Source organism: Astatotilapia calliptera, chromosome 1 (genome assembly GCF_964374335.1).
Source record: "Astatotilapia calliptera chromosome 1, fAstCal68.1, whole genome shotgun sequence".
Taxonomy (NCBI): domain Eukaryota; kingdom Metazoa; phylum Chordata; class Actinopteri; order Cichliformes; family Cichlidae; genus Astatotilapia; species Astatotilapia calliptera.
The window spans coordinates 29,917,433-29,933,772 of NC_137422.1; the positions used below are offsets into that span (position 1 = coordinate 29,917,433).

At 38.6% G+C, this 16,340-nt stretch overlaps 1 protein-coding gene across 2 annotated transcripts; it reads right to left on the reverse strand.

The window, feature by feature from the left end:
- Positions 1-11,431: 11,431 nt before the first annotated feature.
- Positions 11,432-16,034, reverse strand: bcl2l10 (BCL2 like 10). Of its 2 annotated transcripts, none has more exons than XM_026172587.2 (3): positions 15,862-16,034; positions 14,085-14,543; positions 11,432-12,223 (listed from the first exon to the last, which is right to left on the reverse strand). In XM_026172587.2, the coding sequence occupies exons 1-3, from the start codon at positions 15,973-15,975 to the stop codon at positions 12,101-12,103; spliced, it is 696 nt and encodes a 231-aa protein (XP_026028372.1). In that variant the 5' UTR covers positions 15,976-16,034; the 3' UTR covers positions 11,432-12,100. The 2 variants fall into 2 exon arrangements, with proteins under 2 accessions (XP_026028372.1, XP_026028381.1); XM_026172596.2 differs by lacking the exon at positions 15,862-16,034 and adding an exon at positions 15,363-15,384.
- Positions 16,035-16,340: the final 306 nt, after the last annotated feature.

Consider the following 16,340-nt stretch of genomic DNA (forward strand, 5'->3'; position numbering starts at 1 on the left):
TTGTCTTAGGCAACTTGCACACGAGTTATTTTTAAAATTTTGATTTTGCGCTTTCTTTTTGAAAAACATATCTGTCCGCATTAAAATGCAATAAATGATAAGTGTTGTTTAGATCAGAGGTGGGCAATTCATTTTCTCATGGGGCCACATGAGAAACTTGGGACTGTTGTAGACGGTGGAACATTTTATCCCTTTATAAACTGATTAGTGCAGCAATATAATCTTAATTGTATAGAAGTGTTGGCCAATCAGACGTCTAGAAACAACAGCACAGCATCGTTTGGCCTCATAAAAAAGACAAAGATGGTTTCTGAAGGTTTTTAAAAGCTCACTAATCTAAAACACTGTTTAGATGTGAACCAAAGCTACTTGTAGAAAAGGCTCCATTTACCAAAACAGCCATGTATGTGTGCAGAAGGCTTTAGCCACGTGTTATAATGAGGCACATTTTCAGAAACTAGAAGATGTGTTTTCACTTAGGCAGCAGAGCTTTGTTCTACATGTCTATGTTTGTTCTGATTAAGGGAAAAAGTCTACATTAAGCAGAGACATTAACCTAACCCCTAACAAAGATTAAGTGATTGCTAAAGCGATGAAATGTTTAGAGATGGCACGATACCACTTTTTTATGTCCGATACCGATACCGATATCATAAATTTGGATATCTGCCGATACCGATATGAATCCGATATAGTGTTTTTTAATCAACAAAACTGTTTTTTTAAATATCTTGCTGCATTTTGTATAAGTTCATACTCAAGTTTAAAACAACAACTACACTAAAGCTATTCTGTTATACCTGTATGCAAAAAAAAAAATATTTCATAGTTCAGCAATACTGATCAATCTAATAAACTTCAACCTACACCATCCTCCCTATTCTGGTATTTTAAAGAGTACTTAGCATAAATATTAAGCAACCTAACTAATAGGGTTCCAACTCCCAGCAACAACAAAAATAAATAAATAAAAAATAGGGAACCACCCCTCACGCTCCACCTCATGATGCTTAATCGACGTAATCAACCTTAATTTGATGCAGTGTGGAAAAAATGCACAGAAATCAATTATTTTTCAAGAAATATTAAATAGATTCAACATCTTTCTTCAACAAAATTGCAGACTGCACAGATGGTACCTTCCCAAAGGAAAAAGTACTATAGCTTACTAGGGTATATATTAGACTTAATAGTCACTATATACAGTAATTGACTTCTATTCATTTTACATCAAATTAAAACTTTGGGTGTCAGATAATTATTTATTAAAAGCTCGACATTTTAAATGAGAATAAGAAAGAAAAGTATGTCTTTGTGCCCCCTTTTCCCTGTTAATGCCCTATCGGCCCCCCTGGCTAAACTTTGCTAGATCCGCCCCTGCACAGTTACCAGCCGTCAGCTATGTAGAAAAAGATCCTGGTGTAGAAAGTAATATTAAATAAATTCTAACAACAGCTGATCAAGCTTAAATGTGCTGCTATTGTTCAGCCGCTGGTTTCCTCTTTCTGGTGCAAAGTGGGCCAAGAGCAAACAAGAGACACGGACTCGAGACAGAAAAGCCGATCAGCTGATCATTAAGCAGTTTCATGATTGAAGTAGCAGCAAGAAGAGGCAGTCGCTTGTTAAGCTTAACGCAGGAATGCTTTACAAACATTCAGAGATGGACTTACACACTTGCTTTACTTCTCTCGGGGATAACTTTGTCGGAGATGAAATGTCGGGTTGCTAGCGAAGCTCCAAATGCTATCCAGACCACCGACAGGTCCCGCATGCCACAGCCGCTCTATCACGTGATGCATACTGCTCCGACGTGCTAACGTTCTGAGGTGAGTTACGGCGTGTTGCAAGTTTTGTGAGGTGCTTTCGTGATATTTAATGGATCGGATTACATTTTTTATTTTTCTCCGATATCCGATCCAGTAATTTAGGTCAGTATCGGACCGATACCGATACGTAATATCGGATCGGTCCATCTCTAGAAATGTTTGAGTGCAGAGCAACCTAATAACACTTGACAGCTGCCTCACAGTCCACAGAAAGATGTCGATTATATTCTAAGATGAAAACAAGTCCACAATGATTGCTCTGTTCTCATGCTGATAACAGACTGGTTAAAAAAAAGAAATGTAACAAATAGCAAATACATAACTGGATAACTGGGTTTACAGTTTGTGGAGGTGTTAAGCCTCAACGGAAGAAGCTAATTTGGTCAACAGTAAATAGCACTGTCCTACTCTACTTGCGCACTCAATGCACTTTAAATATAAATATTTTTAGCGACTATCATTCTGCTCAATATTAATTTTATCCCTCGTTCTGTTCACATTTATCACACTTGTTACTTTGTTTCTATATGAGAGAGATTCTGAAATGGTTTTGACTTATTTCTATTAAAAGAGATTTTAAAACCCACACAAATGTACATTCATCTCTGTAATCCTCGTAGTTTTTTCTTATTTTAAAAATGTAGATTTTAAAATTGTTCTGAGTTATGTATTGCAGTAATAGAGGCCCTTTGTTGCTGCCTGCAAACTTATAATACTTTATAATAATTTGATTAACAACAAACTAATAGCTTTTTATTTTATCATATTTATGTTTCGACTTTTTGAATTCTTCACCCTTTTGTAGTTTCTGTTGAACTCTTCACCCCTTAAAAGCCTACAGGGCGTAACCCTTCAAGTTTTTGTCCTGAACTGAGGAGTTTCTGTCATATTTCTGCTTATAGAGTTGCATTAAAAGTTAGTAAGTAGGGTGTATGCCTTTGCAGCTGCCCTTGAAAAAACTTGGAACTATTTGAATGATTATCAAACCACACTTTCATTAAGATTTCCGGAGATGTCAGAGCTCGTCATCATGGGTACAGGGAGGTCATCAGATGTCAGTTAACTGAACTCCCTCTTCAGTGTGTTTTCTTCTATGATATTGTTTTTTTGTTTTTATTTTATTTAACCAACTCGTATATTATGTTTTAGCTGCAATAACACACAACCGTCCCGACTCTTTAGTTAAAAAACTTGCTCACAATGAAACAAAATTTAAACGAAATAAACTTTTTTCTTTTTCTTTTTTTTACAACTTCTGTAAAATGTTGCAGGCAAAGTAGGCTGACAAATCAACTGTAGCGCTGCATTTGTAGATACTCGACTGGGGTCACAAATGAACCCCCAGCTGTGTGAACTTTGATGTCGACTGTATGATTGAGGAAGTGAAGCTGTGTCAGTCATCTGCAGGAAGGGAGGGCTTAGAGAGAAACTCAGGCTTTGTTGAAGTGAGCAGACGAGCGTCACAGACTCTGTTACTGTGGTAACTGACCCATGGGTTATTTCTGGAACTGAAAACCAAGAGGTTTTTTCTCATAATCAGGGTTAACAAACTCAGAGTTCTCACTAAACCTGCTTTCTAGAACAGGATGTGTTGAATTACTAACTTGATGGGGCACGTTGACAGCTCACCACACATCAATGTTAAATATCTTTGTGTTCAACCAGCTGACAGAGAAGGTGAGAGCGATGGTCCCAAAAACGAAAGGAACGAAAAAGAACTGGAAACAGAGATGCTCTACCCAATAGGAGGATGGATGGAGGATGAAATGCCAGCTGTATTTGCACTGACTGTATTTGACCGATGTTCTTATTTGTTCGTGTGTTTCCCTATTCTCTATCCAAACAAATTAACATAAGCATCAAAGAAAGGGACATTAACACATTTTCTTAATTAAAAGTGTCACAGATCAGACAACTTGTTTGCTGTGAATGCACACGCAGATGAGATGCTGATGGGAGCCCATCAGAGGACCTGACTGCTGAGCTGCACTCCTGTTTATGAATGCACACACTAAAAACTGCATGTGGTGTGTGCACGATGCCACTGGAGAAGCTTTTCAGTTGACCCTGGCCTGAAGATGTGCTCTCATCAGGTCTGTGTAGCGCAGGTTATTATGAAACATATCTAAGTTTAGTTTACATTCATCATTTGGATTTTCCCTTTTTAGATAACAAAAAACATTGTTTCTGTGCCTTGAATAGAATAATTGTGAATGAGGAGACTGATGTCACTCTCATGTATCTGCCTTAGGATAGCTCACACAGGTGAACAGCAGTCCTTGTTAGCCCCTTGATTATTATGCTTGTTTAATAGAAACCGTCGGTTTATGGAATAAACGAGTATCATGTTTTAACTACGAGCTGCACGTCAGCTGTGACAAAATGGTTTTTTGAACACTGTCGAATACTCGCAGACTGTTTTAATTCAGATCTGCTGCTGTGGTCTCTGCACACTTCCTGTCGTCTGTGGTGCTCTGCATATATTCCTGAAGCGCTATGTAGTAAATGTGTCAAGCAAACAGGAAGTGCAGGGAGTTTTAAATAGTTTTGAAGTGTAGCTGAAAAAACCAAACACATTTTATCACATCTTTGAAACGTGCACAAAGATCTGATCATCACTTTTGTGCCTCACAGTGTATTGTGTGAAAAAAAACAAACAAACCTGAATGATGGGTTACAAATGGACTCTTTCGACACAAATGAAATATAAGATGTTGATTATGGTATGTTTTTGTGATTTCCTGTCCTCTCTATGTTACGCTGATAAACTAACTAGCGGCTGGCTGCAGCTTCATATTGATGGTGCAGACATGAGAGTGACATCCATCTTTTAATCCAGTGGGTCTCAAGCCTCTTTCTACTGTGCCACAAATCCCACAAAAGTTTAACGTTCATTAAGAATAAGAAATATCTACGCTGAATTTGACTTAAAATAAGCTTCAGATTAGCATTTGTAGCATTAGCAACTTCAGCAACACTTTATAATAATGTCACACTATTAAGCATTAATATAGCAAATTCATCATTTATATAGCATTATCTGCCTTGGTATGTCATTTATATACACAAATGTTTATCCTTCTGTTACTGTTACCCTTGTATAGCTAACACTGTTACCACATACATCACTGCTAACAATAATCACAGTCATAATAATATGTGTATTTATAAATGGCATACTAAGTAATGCTTCATAAATGATGAATTAAGCACTTGCTAATACCTTAATAATGCTTAATAGTGCAACATTATTATTAAGTGCTACCACAAACTGTCTGTTTATCCCCTCCCCCTCTCAACTGGCCACTCTAGTGCCCTGCCCCACTGTTTGAGAAACACTGTAACATTAGCTGATAAGCAAAAGAAGTTACAAGAGTCTAATAGTTTTTCTTTTTTATCTTTCTTTTATTTAGTGAGCCTTGCATTGTAACATTTTTAAAGAAGCTAAGACAACATCAGATACTTTGTGAACTTTTTTTTCTAGGAGGTATTTTTTATTTTAATATGTGGTGTATATGTTTTATGCTTTGCCACACATAAAAAAATCACATGGGACTGTTATTTTGATAGACCTGTGTGGTGAGTGCACTGTCATCTGATCTTTTTAAAGGTTTAGACAGATTTTGAATTAGTGACACATATTTAATATATGTTTCAAACACGTTAGCTTTTTTGTTCATGTTTGCAGCTCTTTTTTTCAAAAATGAAATAAAAACAAAGAAATCACTGTTGAATCTCTGATTTGCTCGATTGAAGCGATTTTCACACCCGGGCTGATGTCATCCGCAGGATAATATTATCAGTCACTGTAATGAAAGGAAAAACTTTCTCAACTGATTGTCATATCTGATAAATGATATTAGTCTAAATATACACAAGCTGTGTTATATGATATATTTGTTTATATATGATACAACAAACAAATATATATTCAAATATTTTATGACTTTTTAAAAATCTTATTGTATCATACACCTTCAACCCTGAAATGAAGCATTATCAAAGTAAAGTCTCACTGTTGTCATTTGTTTAAATGGAGTCTGTGTTTTCCACTGTGTGAAAGGATTAAATCTAAAGCTTCGCCTCTCTGCTGTGTAACAAGTTTTTCTTTAATTAAACATGCATCACAATGACGCACCAGATTGATGTGGTGTTTCCTATTGTCACTGAACCACTCCAACTTGCTATTGTTTGCTATTGTTTCTACAGTTCAGAAATTCAACAGCTATGTCCTGTTGAGGCATTTCTAAAACCAGGAACAAAAAAAGGCGCATTAGCTGGAAACTATTTTCCTTGATGGAGTATTTGGTGTTTGGTGGAACTGGGAGAGGCTGACATACAATAAACTACAACTGAATAAAAGGCATTAATGAATTCCTGAAAAATACAACATTTTAAACTAAAATATATCATTATTTCCTCCAATTTTACCTTATTTCAGCTATTTTCTTATAGTATGTGTTGATTGTTTTGTGTGCAGTAACACAGTACGTGCCCATCATTTATATTTTATCTATAAAAAAACAAATTTAATGCACAGAAAGAATAACCAGACACCATCTTTTAAAGGACATCAGACAGCTGAAACAATGCAAAGCCATGGCCCTGTTTGGTCTACTTTCAGAGCACTTATAGAGGTCGCCATCTGTGTAATCTTTGTAGCTTATAATCCATAAAATAAACAGATCATGATAATAACTGAGGATTTGTAAGCAGCTGCTTGAATGCTCGGGTTCACTGGAAGACTAAAAAAACTATCAACAGGAAGCATAAAACCACATCAGAGGGTCAGGGTTTTCTGTTTCACAAACAGTGCGACTGCATGTATGTCATGGCTGTAACGGAGAAACATGCACATACTACACTGAGAGCAGAGTTTCGGTGCCCCATTAATGCTCTATTGTTAACGCTGTAATTGTGTGTCTCTCAGCAGAGACATCCGCATCTTATTTATAACAGACAAGTTGGTCTTTATCTGTTTTCTGTGATTTCTATAAACGCTGTCATTCTCTGCTGCTGGCCAGTTCCACTCTGTTAAGCCTAAACTCTCCACGTCTTTGATCCTGTTGTTTGTGATTGCTCCTGTAAGCTGCTTTAGCTGGTAAATGTTTACTGACTGTTAAATGGCTGCGATAATGTGGAGGAACCTCTTTAACGCTGAAGCTTGTTGAGTAAAGCAAAGTTTTGGGGAGCTTCAGGCATCTTCAAGCTTCAGCCTGCTGATTGGTTGGGCTTCTTCTGTGTTCCTACAAGGAGTCTGCAAGCTTTCCTGACGGGTTTCTCCCACAGTCCAAACAGATACATGTTTGGTGACCTGGTTATTCTAAACTGAGATGAATAATTGCAGATTTTTTTTCCTAGTGATTATGATGGTTGAAAGAGCTTGCGATATCACAACAATGGCCATATAAATAATTGTCCTTGTGCAAAATGAATGAAGTTCAGAATACAACAGGGCAAATATTACTGTAAATAATACAAATACAGTCAGATTTTGTGTTGAATTACAGGATGTGGGCAAGTTTGGTTTCTGGAGAAAGGAATAGGTACTTTTATGATCAAACCTGAAAGTCAGAGCTTGATCAGATGAGCTTGAACCATCCCTTAGTTTTGCTGCCTTTAGCGTCAGAATGATGGGGTACTTCCCATGATGCACTGAGCATTTTTTCTCTAGTCTCTGCAGTGTTGTAGAGGTCAGATCAGACCTTGGGCAACTTCATGAAGTAATCCATGGCTGCAAAAGATGCAACTTTTGCTGGAGTTGGTGACTGACAAAAGTCCCAAAAGGTGTCCTTTGGCGCTCAGACACTCTTGCTGCAGATATATCTGACACTGAGAGACAGACAGCAAAGTCCTTGTGAGGAGGTTGGAGGAGTGATGGTGGCATAAGTTCTTGATGGGTCAGGAGAATCTTAAACTAAAATATTTCTAAAAGTCATTCAGGCATAAAAAAGGAAATCATAAGCACAACTGCAAGAAAGAAATGGACTATTTTGCCTGCAGGATCATTTTTCACACACACAAAAAAAGTCACTGCTCCCCCCCCCACACACACACACACCCACTCAAAGTGTCACAGTCGTCTTGTGTTCAGTGCAGTATCCTCATCTGCTGGCCGACACTCAAATTATCCACTGAGACCTTTCGTGACTGGGCACCGCGGTGGTTAGCACTGTTACCTCACAGCAAGCAGGTCCTTGTTTCAAATCCACGGGGTCTTTCTGTGTGGCGTTTGCAGTTCCTGCTTGTTTCTGTTCCACTGCGTCACAGAGATTAAACTGGTGAAACGTTGCTCTTGAATGCAATCATGCTCTCAGTTAAAGAATAATTCTGAACAACATCAGAGTTGATGGCGAAAACTGATTTGGATGCAGTTTTAACAGAGCTTTTTTTTCATACTTAAAAATGTCATGTGGATATCTTCTGTTCTTATGACGTTACAAAAAAATTATGAAAATTATTTCTTGGTATGAAGGTAAAATTTTGCATGGCTTCAATAAATACACTAAAGGTATTGTACAGAAAAAAAGCGACAGATTCTGAGGGACTTTTTCTAGATTTGGTTTATTTTATTTTGAATTAACGTACAGTGATTTGCCATAAAAAAAAAACACATCAATTCATGTGCAGGCCAAGTTTCGGTTTCAGTCTGGTCAAACTGTCACGCTGCGCTAGCCCTGTTTAGTCAGTATACAGCTAATTCACTGGAGGTCTCCATCTCCTGAGAGCGTAACACACCCACAGTTTAATATTTTTGGGTTTGATACACTTTCCATGATTGCCTCGCTGTTATGTATCTAGGTTAACAGCAGGATGTACTCACAAACACAGCCAGATTTTACCAGAAATCTGGAGTGTATGTGGTTTACATCTTTCTATTTTCACTCATTTACTAAGAAAAGCTCATGTATAGCTATGGCCTCAGCCCACCACAAGCCTTTGACCTGATTTCCCTTCCTGGGAAATGGATTTGGTGAATTCTGTATCTGTGTTGAAGTTGCTGTTTCTCATGGCAATAATGCTTTTTTTGTCACATGATGAAGTGGTCACATTTGGTCCAACTCCCAGTTCCCACGAAACCATTTCAGGGGCCGTGTTCTGCTCCCTTGAAAGCCTTCGATCTTCAGATTAGACACTGAGAAAGCCTCGCACAGTTTAGAAAAAGAAATTGACCTCTGACATTTTCTCTAACTTCTTATGTTTCCCACGAACGCAATCATACCCAGAAAGCATGTTTTGCTAAAATCTTGAGAGGGCCTTACTGGTATAAACAGAGTTGGTGGGGGGCAAATTCTCCTACCTCCTCCTTCTGCATTTTAGCAACGAGACATGTTTCATGACAAACTGGGGTTGATTGTCTGTTCCTGTTGAATCAGAAACCTGGCCATGCTTTTCTATACAAACCTAAGTTTTAAGAAATATGTAAACAAGGCTTGCAGTTTCTGCTGCTACCATTTCAGAGGTATTGCAATAAAAATTCAATTTTAAGATTTTATTTGTCAATCTTTGGTCGTACCAATTGTTTTGGCATAACTTTTTCCCGCTTTCTGTGTCAACATCACAAAGCTTTGAGTTTTTGATTCCTAAAACAGAGTTTTGTTATCTTCTGCTGTCTTAATCACAGTCGCATTTTACTGTGAGATGGCATCGTTCAGTCTGTTTGTGGAGATTTAAAAAAAAAGGTATTTTCTGGTCTTTTTTTCCTTACCGGGAGCGTTCTCTCTACATGCACAATTTATACATTGTACATGAGGAATTATTGCCCTTTTTCACCTGGCGCTTCTCTTGCTGTAGCAGGAAATATAGTTTTGACACAAATTACCACAGAAAGCAGAGTTCATGAACTACTATTAGCACTGAGACGCTGTTGTTCCTTTACCAACCAGCGTGCATCCTGAGATCCTGAGGCAGGAATCTGCTCAATGGTCCCGCCTCACTAAAGTCGACTCAGTTTTTTTCTGTTAGGGTTTTTTTCCGTCTTCTTCTAATTTGGTAATGGCCCAGACACACTAGAGCAGAAATAAGATGGCAGTGTCTTTGACACCATGACTAACTTGGTTGGCCAGTGAGTGCACTGAATCTCAACTAATCACTTGGTGGCTTGGGGTGGTTTTGATCACAAGGCAGTTGCTAAAATGCATGCGTCTCTTTTTTGTACGCACTTCTGTAATCTACATGTGCACTAAAAGCACTTTTCCGATTTTAAACTGCAATCACCCACATTTAGTATCTTGTGCACTTGTGCAGATGCTGAGGATGACCTGCTTTACCTTCAAGGCACAGCTGCCCCATTGATTTGTATATTTTTATTGTCCTACTTTAATATTTTATTTAATGACATTTAATAGTTTTACTTATTTTACATTTATTTTGATTTAAATAATTAATTAATTAATTTTCCCTTACTGAAACATTTGCTACAGGTTTAATGTTTTGCTGCTGAGCATTTTAGATTTTTCGGCTATTTAAAATTTGTTCTTGATCATTTAGTGACACTGTTTATTCTTGATGCTTTAAATTTAAATTGCTTTGTATATTATAATTGATCCTTTTTGCAGGTCTGAATCTTCATTTAACTATTTATTTGCCACTTTGGTGTTTTTGTAAAGCACTTTGTAATGCTAATTCTTATAAGTGTTGTCCAAAAAACTTTATTGTGGAACTGAAAAATAAGATAACCCTTTAAACTTGCTGCGATGTCTCTGCATGATTTGTTTTGCACTGAAAGCTTCTTTCATTACATGTGGTTTTCACAGCTATAGCTTCCTGATGCAAATATCACACCTGAAAAGATCTCCAGATGTCTTATCTACCTAACTTATGAATGTCATTTGAATTATTTTTGTCAAATTACATTTGAGCCTCATTGCAGATCATCTCCATGTGTTCAGTGATTCCTTCAGGTGTTTGTGAACCTGGCTTTGAAGACAGTGGATGTGCTTATTATGTTGTGTAAACAGATGAAGCAATGAAAGCTGGCAATGTAATTTCCTGCAAAACATTAATAAAGGATCTAAGTTGATAATATGCAAACCTACAATTTCCTTCCTTATTTAGAGTGATAAGAGCATCACTTTGCAGCAGCCTCTCACTGCTAAGTGGCAACAGTCACACCCAGAACATCTACTTTGAACACAACATGGCAACTAAGCAGCCTCTCGTTTTGTATAGCTTAACTTTGAATTAGGATACTTATACATTTTAATTGATGACATATATGAAGTAAAAAGAAGGCCTTGGTGTACACCTATACATCTACACGTGATCGTGAAATCAACTATTTATACTGTCTGGATTCAACTTCTGTCCCTCTGGTCATTACTATTACTTCTTTCTCCTAACAATACAGAGAGTAGTCACTTTACTAAAATGTTGTTTTTTTAATTTCTCTTTATTCAGTGCTGCACTAAAACATTTTTTAGTGCAGCACAACAGGATTTGAGTTTGAGCGTCCACCAGTGGAGGAGCACAGGAGAGACGGCAGGATATATCTTATTTATGAAAATGTGTCTGCACATGAAAGGAGGGACTGTCATTTACATTTCCCTGTCACGCTCCTGACCTCCGGCACAGACATTCAGGGGAGGAAAAAAATAAAACATGACAACATTTAATAAACACTTTTATTTAAAAAAGCAAAATAAATTAGAAACAATGTAAAAATATAATTTGGAGGAATTTTATTTTTTTCCCAGGAGTAATCTATTTGTATTCAGAATGGTCCCTGCTTTTTGGTAAGTTGACAAAGAAATGTTTTATCTAGCACCGTTGCATGGGAGTACAGAACAGCGTTGCTGATCTTGCAAAAATTATACAGTTCATATGAATTCAGGACAAACGGCAGACTGCAGTGTACTGGTTTCATATAAATACAATATATTAAATTTTACATTTTACTCTGGAATGCCTCTATACCATAAAAAAAGAGGGGCAGAGGATCATGAAATCAAAATCTGAAGCTTTTTACCTTCACTGCAAGAAAAAGAAAAGAAAAAAGAAAAAAAAAAAAATCAGCCAGGATATGTAAACTGATCTCACTCACTGCAACATTTCCAAAGGCATTCAAATTGGTTTTACAATCTTTAGGGGCAAGCGACGAATGTCAGTTTTAAGGGGCTCCGAGACTGTGCAAACATTACCGTAACATCGTGAAATAACGTTCTTTCACTACAGAGGGCCCTTTTTTGCAGAGTGGTCGCCGGACGTTGTCCAACGTTTACGAAATCGTGCCGAATTTTAAAATATGTGGATGCATCAAGTGTGGAGAATGCCAGCTAGCGCACCAAGAGGAAGGTAAGCCCAGCAAGGCCGACACCGGCGGCAGCAAACAGCGCTTTCTTCATGGATGAGTCCTGGCTCACTTCTCTGGCACTGCGGGAGAACTTACAGAAGCCTTCCTACAAGAAGACAAACAGAAACAACATGTTCAGTATTATTACGAGTGCTGCTTCCAGTTATCCCCCCAATGCACTGTTTTAGAGAAAGCAGCTACACCTCTGTACCCCCCCCCTCACACACACACACAAAGACTGTATATAAAAGATGGAGGTAGCCACCACGCTGTAAACAATTGGTTTGTTAAGTCTTGTTATGAGCAATACTGCTGGGTCTTTACCAGACAGTACAAAGGAACTGCTGTTGTGATTTGTCGCTATATAAACAAACCTAAACTGAAGCCTCGAGCTGAGTGTTTTCATCATTATGTTTTTAAAGCAGACACAACAAACAGGGTGCAGATCTGTCTGCCAAACCACACACCATTGAGCACACCTGGATTTAATTACCCAAATTTACAAAATGAACTCCATGTTCATAATGCGGGTTTAAAAGCACGTCCGTGTCACTGGTTTACTGGTCAGACATCCAACTTTAATACCATCGACATCATTTCATTTGTTAATGTTTTATGATGATTGTTATGGTACATTAAAACTAAAACTAGGTGTGAAAACTAGAACAACTTGAATCAGGAGGCTTTGTGATGTTTGTGACACAAAATTTACCAGCTGCATCAATTTTGTTCTGGCTAAATGTTGGCCAAGGCCAAAGTCTTCAAAATCGATTCATTTTTGTTTGTTTGTTTCCCCAGGAGCAAAGAGGACATAAAAAAAATGTATAAAATAAATGTATTTTTAATCTATTGGCTGATTTGTTTTTGCCTAAGTATCAATGTCGACCCTAAATTCCTATTATGTTAATTATGAACAAATTTAGGCATAAACAATGATAAATATTGGCTACTGCCATCAGTAGAAGTCATCTTAATTGTTTGGGCTGATATCAGTACATCTTTGTGTATAAAACTCAAATAAATGTACAACAACAGAAGTAGTATGTTGGAATTTGAATTTTTCCATCTCTCCATCGTGTTTTCAGACTGAAGACATACATTCTGACCAGCGAGTGCACCTGCTCTCAGCTCCAGGTGTTCTCGCTGCCCGACAGCTGCTTGTTTTTCTAGTCATACCACGCTAACTTTCAATACAGCTAAAGCCAAACTCAACACACACACAAGCTTTGACTGTTACTACAAAAAGTCCATCTGGCTGTGTCTGTTGAAACCAGCTGCCAGCCAAAGAAAGGAGGGGTGTGTGTGTGTGGGTGTGTGTTGGGTAAGCCCATTCATAAAAGCCAGCATCTGATGTTCAGTTGAGGCTTTTGGGACTCAGCCAGAGGGCATTATAGTTCACGTTTTTCCAGTAAATAAGCAGCCTCCCAGCAGGTTTAACCCTGCTAAGTCATCATCTGTGATCACCCTAACCTTCTGCTACTGGAACATGTTTTATATTTTTCTTTTTTTTTTTTTTTTTAATTTTCCTCCAAGTCTAATCCTTCTAAGTTGCCTTAATTACTCTTTTTCTCCACTTTAAAATCTTTTAGATTTCTTGGCGAGACAAACTTTACCTACCACCATTATTGAGATCTTGTTGTTTTAGCATAAATTCCCCAGCATGTTGTCTACAATTACTTTGTAATTCCCAGAATCACAGTAGTCTCAACACTCATTGTGATGCCAAACAAAGTAATAAACAAGAAAGAATCTAAGAGATTTGTCCCTGGTTGTATCTTATGGCATAAACCTAAACAACAGATCAATCTATCAGACTGGTGATTTCCAGTGACAGTAATTCAAAGAAAAACAAAACACAAAAATCCCCCAGACAACTACCACTTTGAATCCACTGTTTTGCTCTTGACATAATCAAAGCCTCCCATATCTTCAGTTTTTGTGTTGACTCAGTTTCAGGGAACACCTACCCATCCATCATTATCCAACAGCCAGTCTTTCTTCTCTTCTCCCAGGTAATCAGCTATGGTCTCTGCCAGCCTTCTGCAGCTCATGGGCTCCTGTCCCAGTTCCTGCTGTTGACGAGGGTCCAGCCCCGGCTTCTGCTCCAGGATCTTTCTGGCCAGCACTCCAGTAAAGGCGAAAAGAGAAACAACCCTCCCCCAGTTCAAGTGTCCATCTCCAACCAGCTCCTTCATCACCTTTCTGAGGCTGAGGCAGTGGTCCGGTCCACACTGCACCAGGAAGGTCTGAGCGAGGTTGTCGAAGCGAGCTTGGTGCTGTCTTTCGATGTCCCAGCCTAGACGCCTCATGGCAGCGGCTGATTCGCTGGGAGGTGGAGGGGCTTGATGTGGACTCGTGCAGCAAAAGGACAGGTAGTCCTCGGCCAAAACCAGGGTCTCTTTCCACAGCCCACAGAATTTCATTTTCTACAAGTGAGGGGAAAAGAAGACGAGCTTAAGGAACTTGCCAATCAAGACACTGAACTACTATGAAGAACAAATGCTGATGATCTGGTTTTATCATCAGTAAATCTGCCGACTGCTTCCTAAACTGTGTGTTTGGTTCTGTATAATTAACAACTACAAAGCCTCACGGTTATCCCAACCCTGGATAACTGGGAGGGTTATATCAGGAAGGGCATCTGATCTGCCATGCTGTGGCAACTCCCTTGAGAAATATGGAAGCAACTGAAAGTACCTTCTTCATTTGAAAAGTGAAAATGTGACACTGGTTTTTCCCGGCATTTAAAACAAGGTGCTAACACTCACCTTCTGGCAAAGGGAAACAAACACGATCATTTTTTCCTTTTAAAAAAATGTGTATAAAAGCTACCAAAAAATATGGTAAAATGATTCAAACAACCACGATGACATGGTCAAATTACCAAACTGTCTTCTTTGTACTGTATTCCCTCTCTGTACTACAGTAACTAAACGGTTTTAAAGCCTTTTAGCTCTGAACTGATGTCATATAAATAATGAATACTGGCTGCTGACATCTCCCAGAGTCATCTTAACTGATTACAGCCTCTGTATAAAACCTAAATATAAAATTATGAAGGCAAAATCCTTTAGCTTTCGCCTCCAGCTACCTCAATCGTGTGATTAACAACAGACGGTCTTTCAAACTAGTTTCATCAGCTTTGCTTTTGCACCCGCAGCTGTTTTCATATTAACACCGGCCAACCTAACGTAAGGGTTTTTCCATTCTCGACATAAAAATGCGTAAAAGTCAAACACTATGACCTGTGAGTCGGCTTCGGTTTCCGCGTCAGGTGTCGTTAAACGCAGGCAAAGAGAAACTGTGGTGTTAGCAGAGTATTTCCGTAGGCTGTGCTGCGGTTTAGCTTTAGCTTTCTGTTAACGGAAGCCACAGCGATGCTGAAGACGCACAGCTATCTCCACTTAAAGAGTAACGAACGGACACGCAGATCAAACAGATTGTAGTTTGGGAGTGGGGTCACTTTACGTGACCGTTTACTGTAGCAGCTAGCCGTCGGCCGGGTTGTTGGCTTTAGCTTCGCTGAGTAATCGTTGATCTGTCACCAGAGCAATGGAGGACACAAAGGAGCGCTCGCGAACGGAGAGCGAGCTCAGCTACGACAGCCACGTCTACGCAGTAAAAGCCGGTTTAAACCGACCAAAAAAAGACACTCCAGTGTGGACATTTTCCTGTAGCTCTCTAACAAGACACAAATTAGCAAAATAAACACGTTTTTCTTAAATATATTAAACAAAGACTCACCCTCCCAGCGATATCAGACTGCTCTCTGCACATACAGACGGCGGAAGGAGAGCGTCGGTACAGTTGAGTCTTCCCTTCAGCTGATGCAGAATGCGTGACTCCGCCTCTCGACATGATTTTTGTGCTGGGAACGTCGTGTGGACTGTGGAAAGAAGACACCACCGCCACGGAATAACCAGCGGAAGTGTGGTCATGGTTTGGTATGGTACAAAAAATGGTGACAAATAATCCATAAATCATTGTTTTACGTTAAGTAGTTGTCATGAAAGATGTCTTTGTGCCTAGGTATTTTTTAAATTTACATTGCCACAAATGGAGACCATGGATACAATGTAGAAAGTTATTGTAAAAACAAAACAAAACTGGATGGTTAACTTGTTTGGTGTTGTGTTTTACCAGACGAGAAAACACTTGACATGATCAGAACATAAAAGGATCATTCTACAATTCGGGGACAATTTAGGCTTTCAAATGTTGTT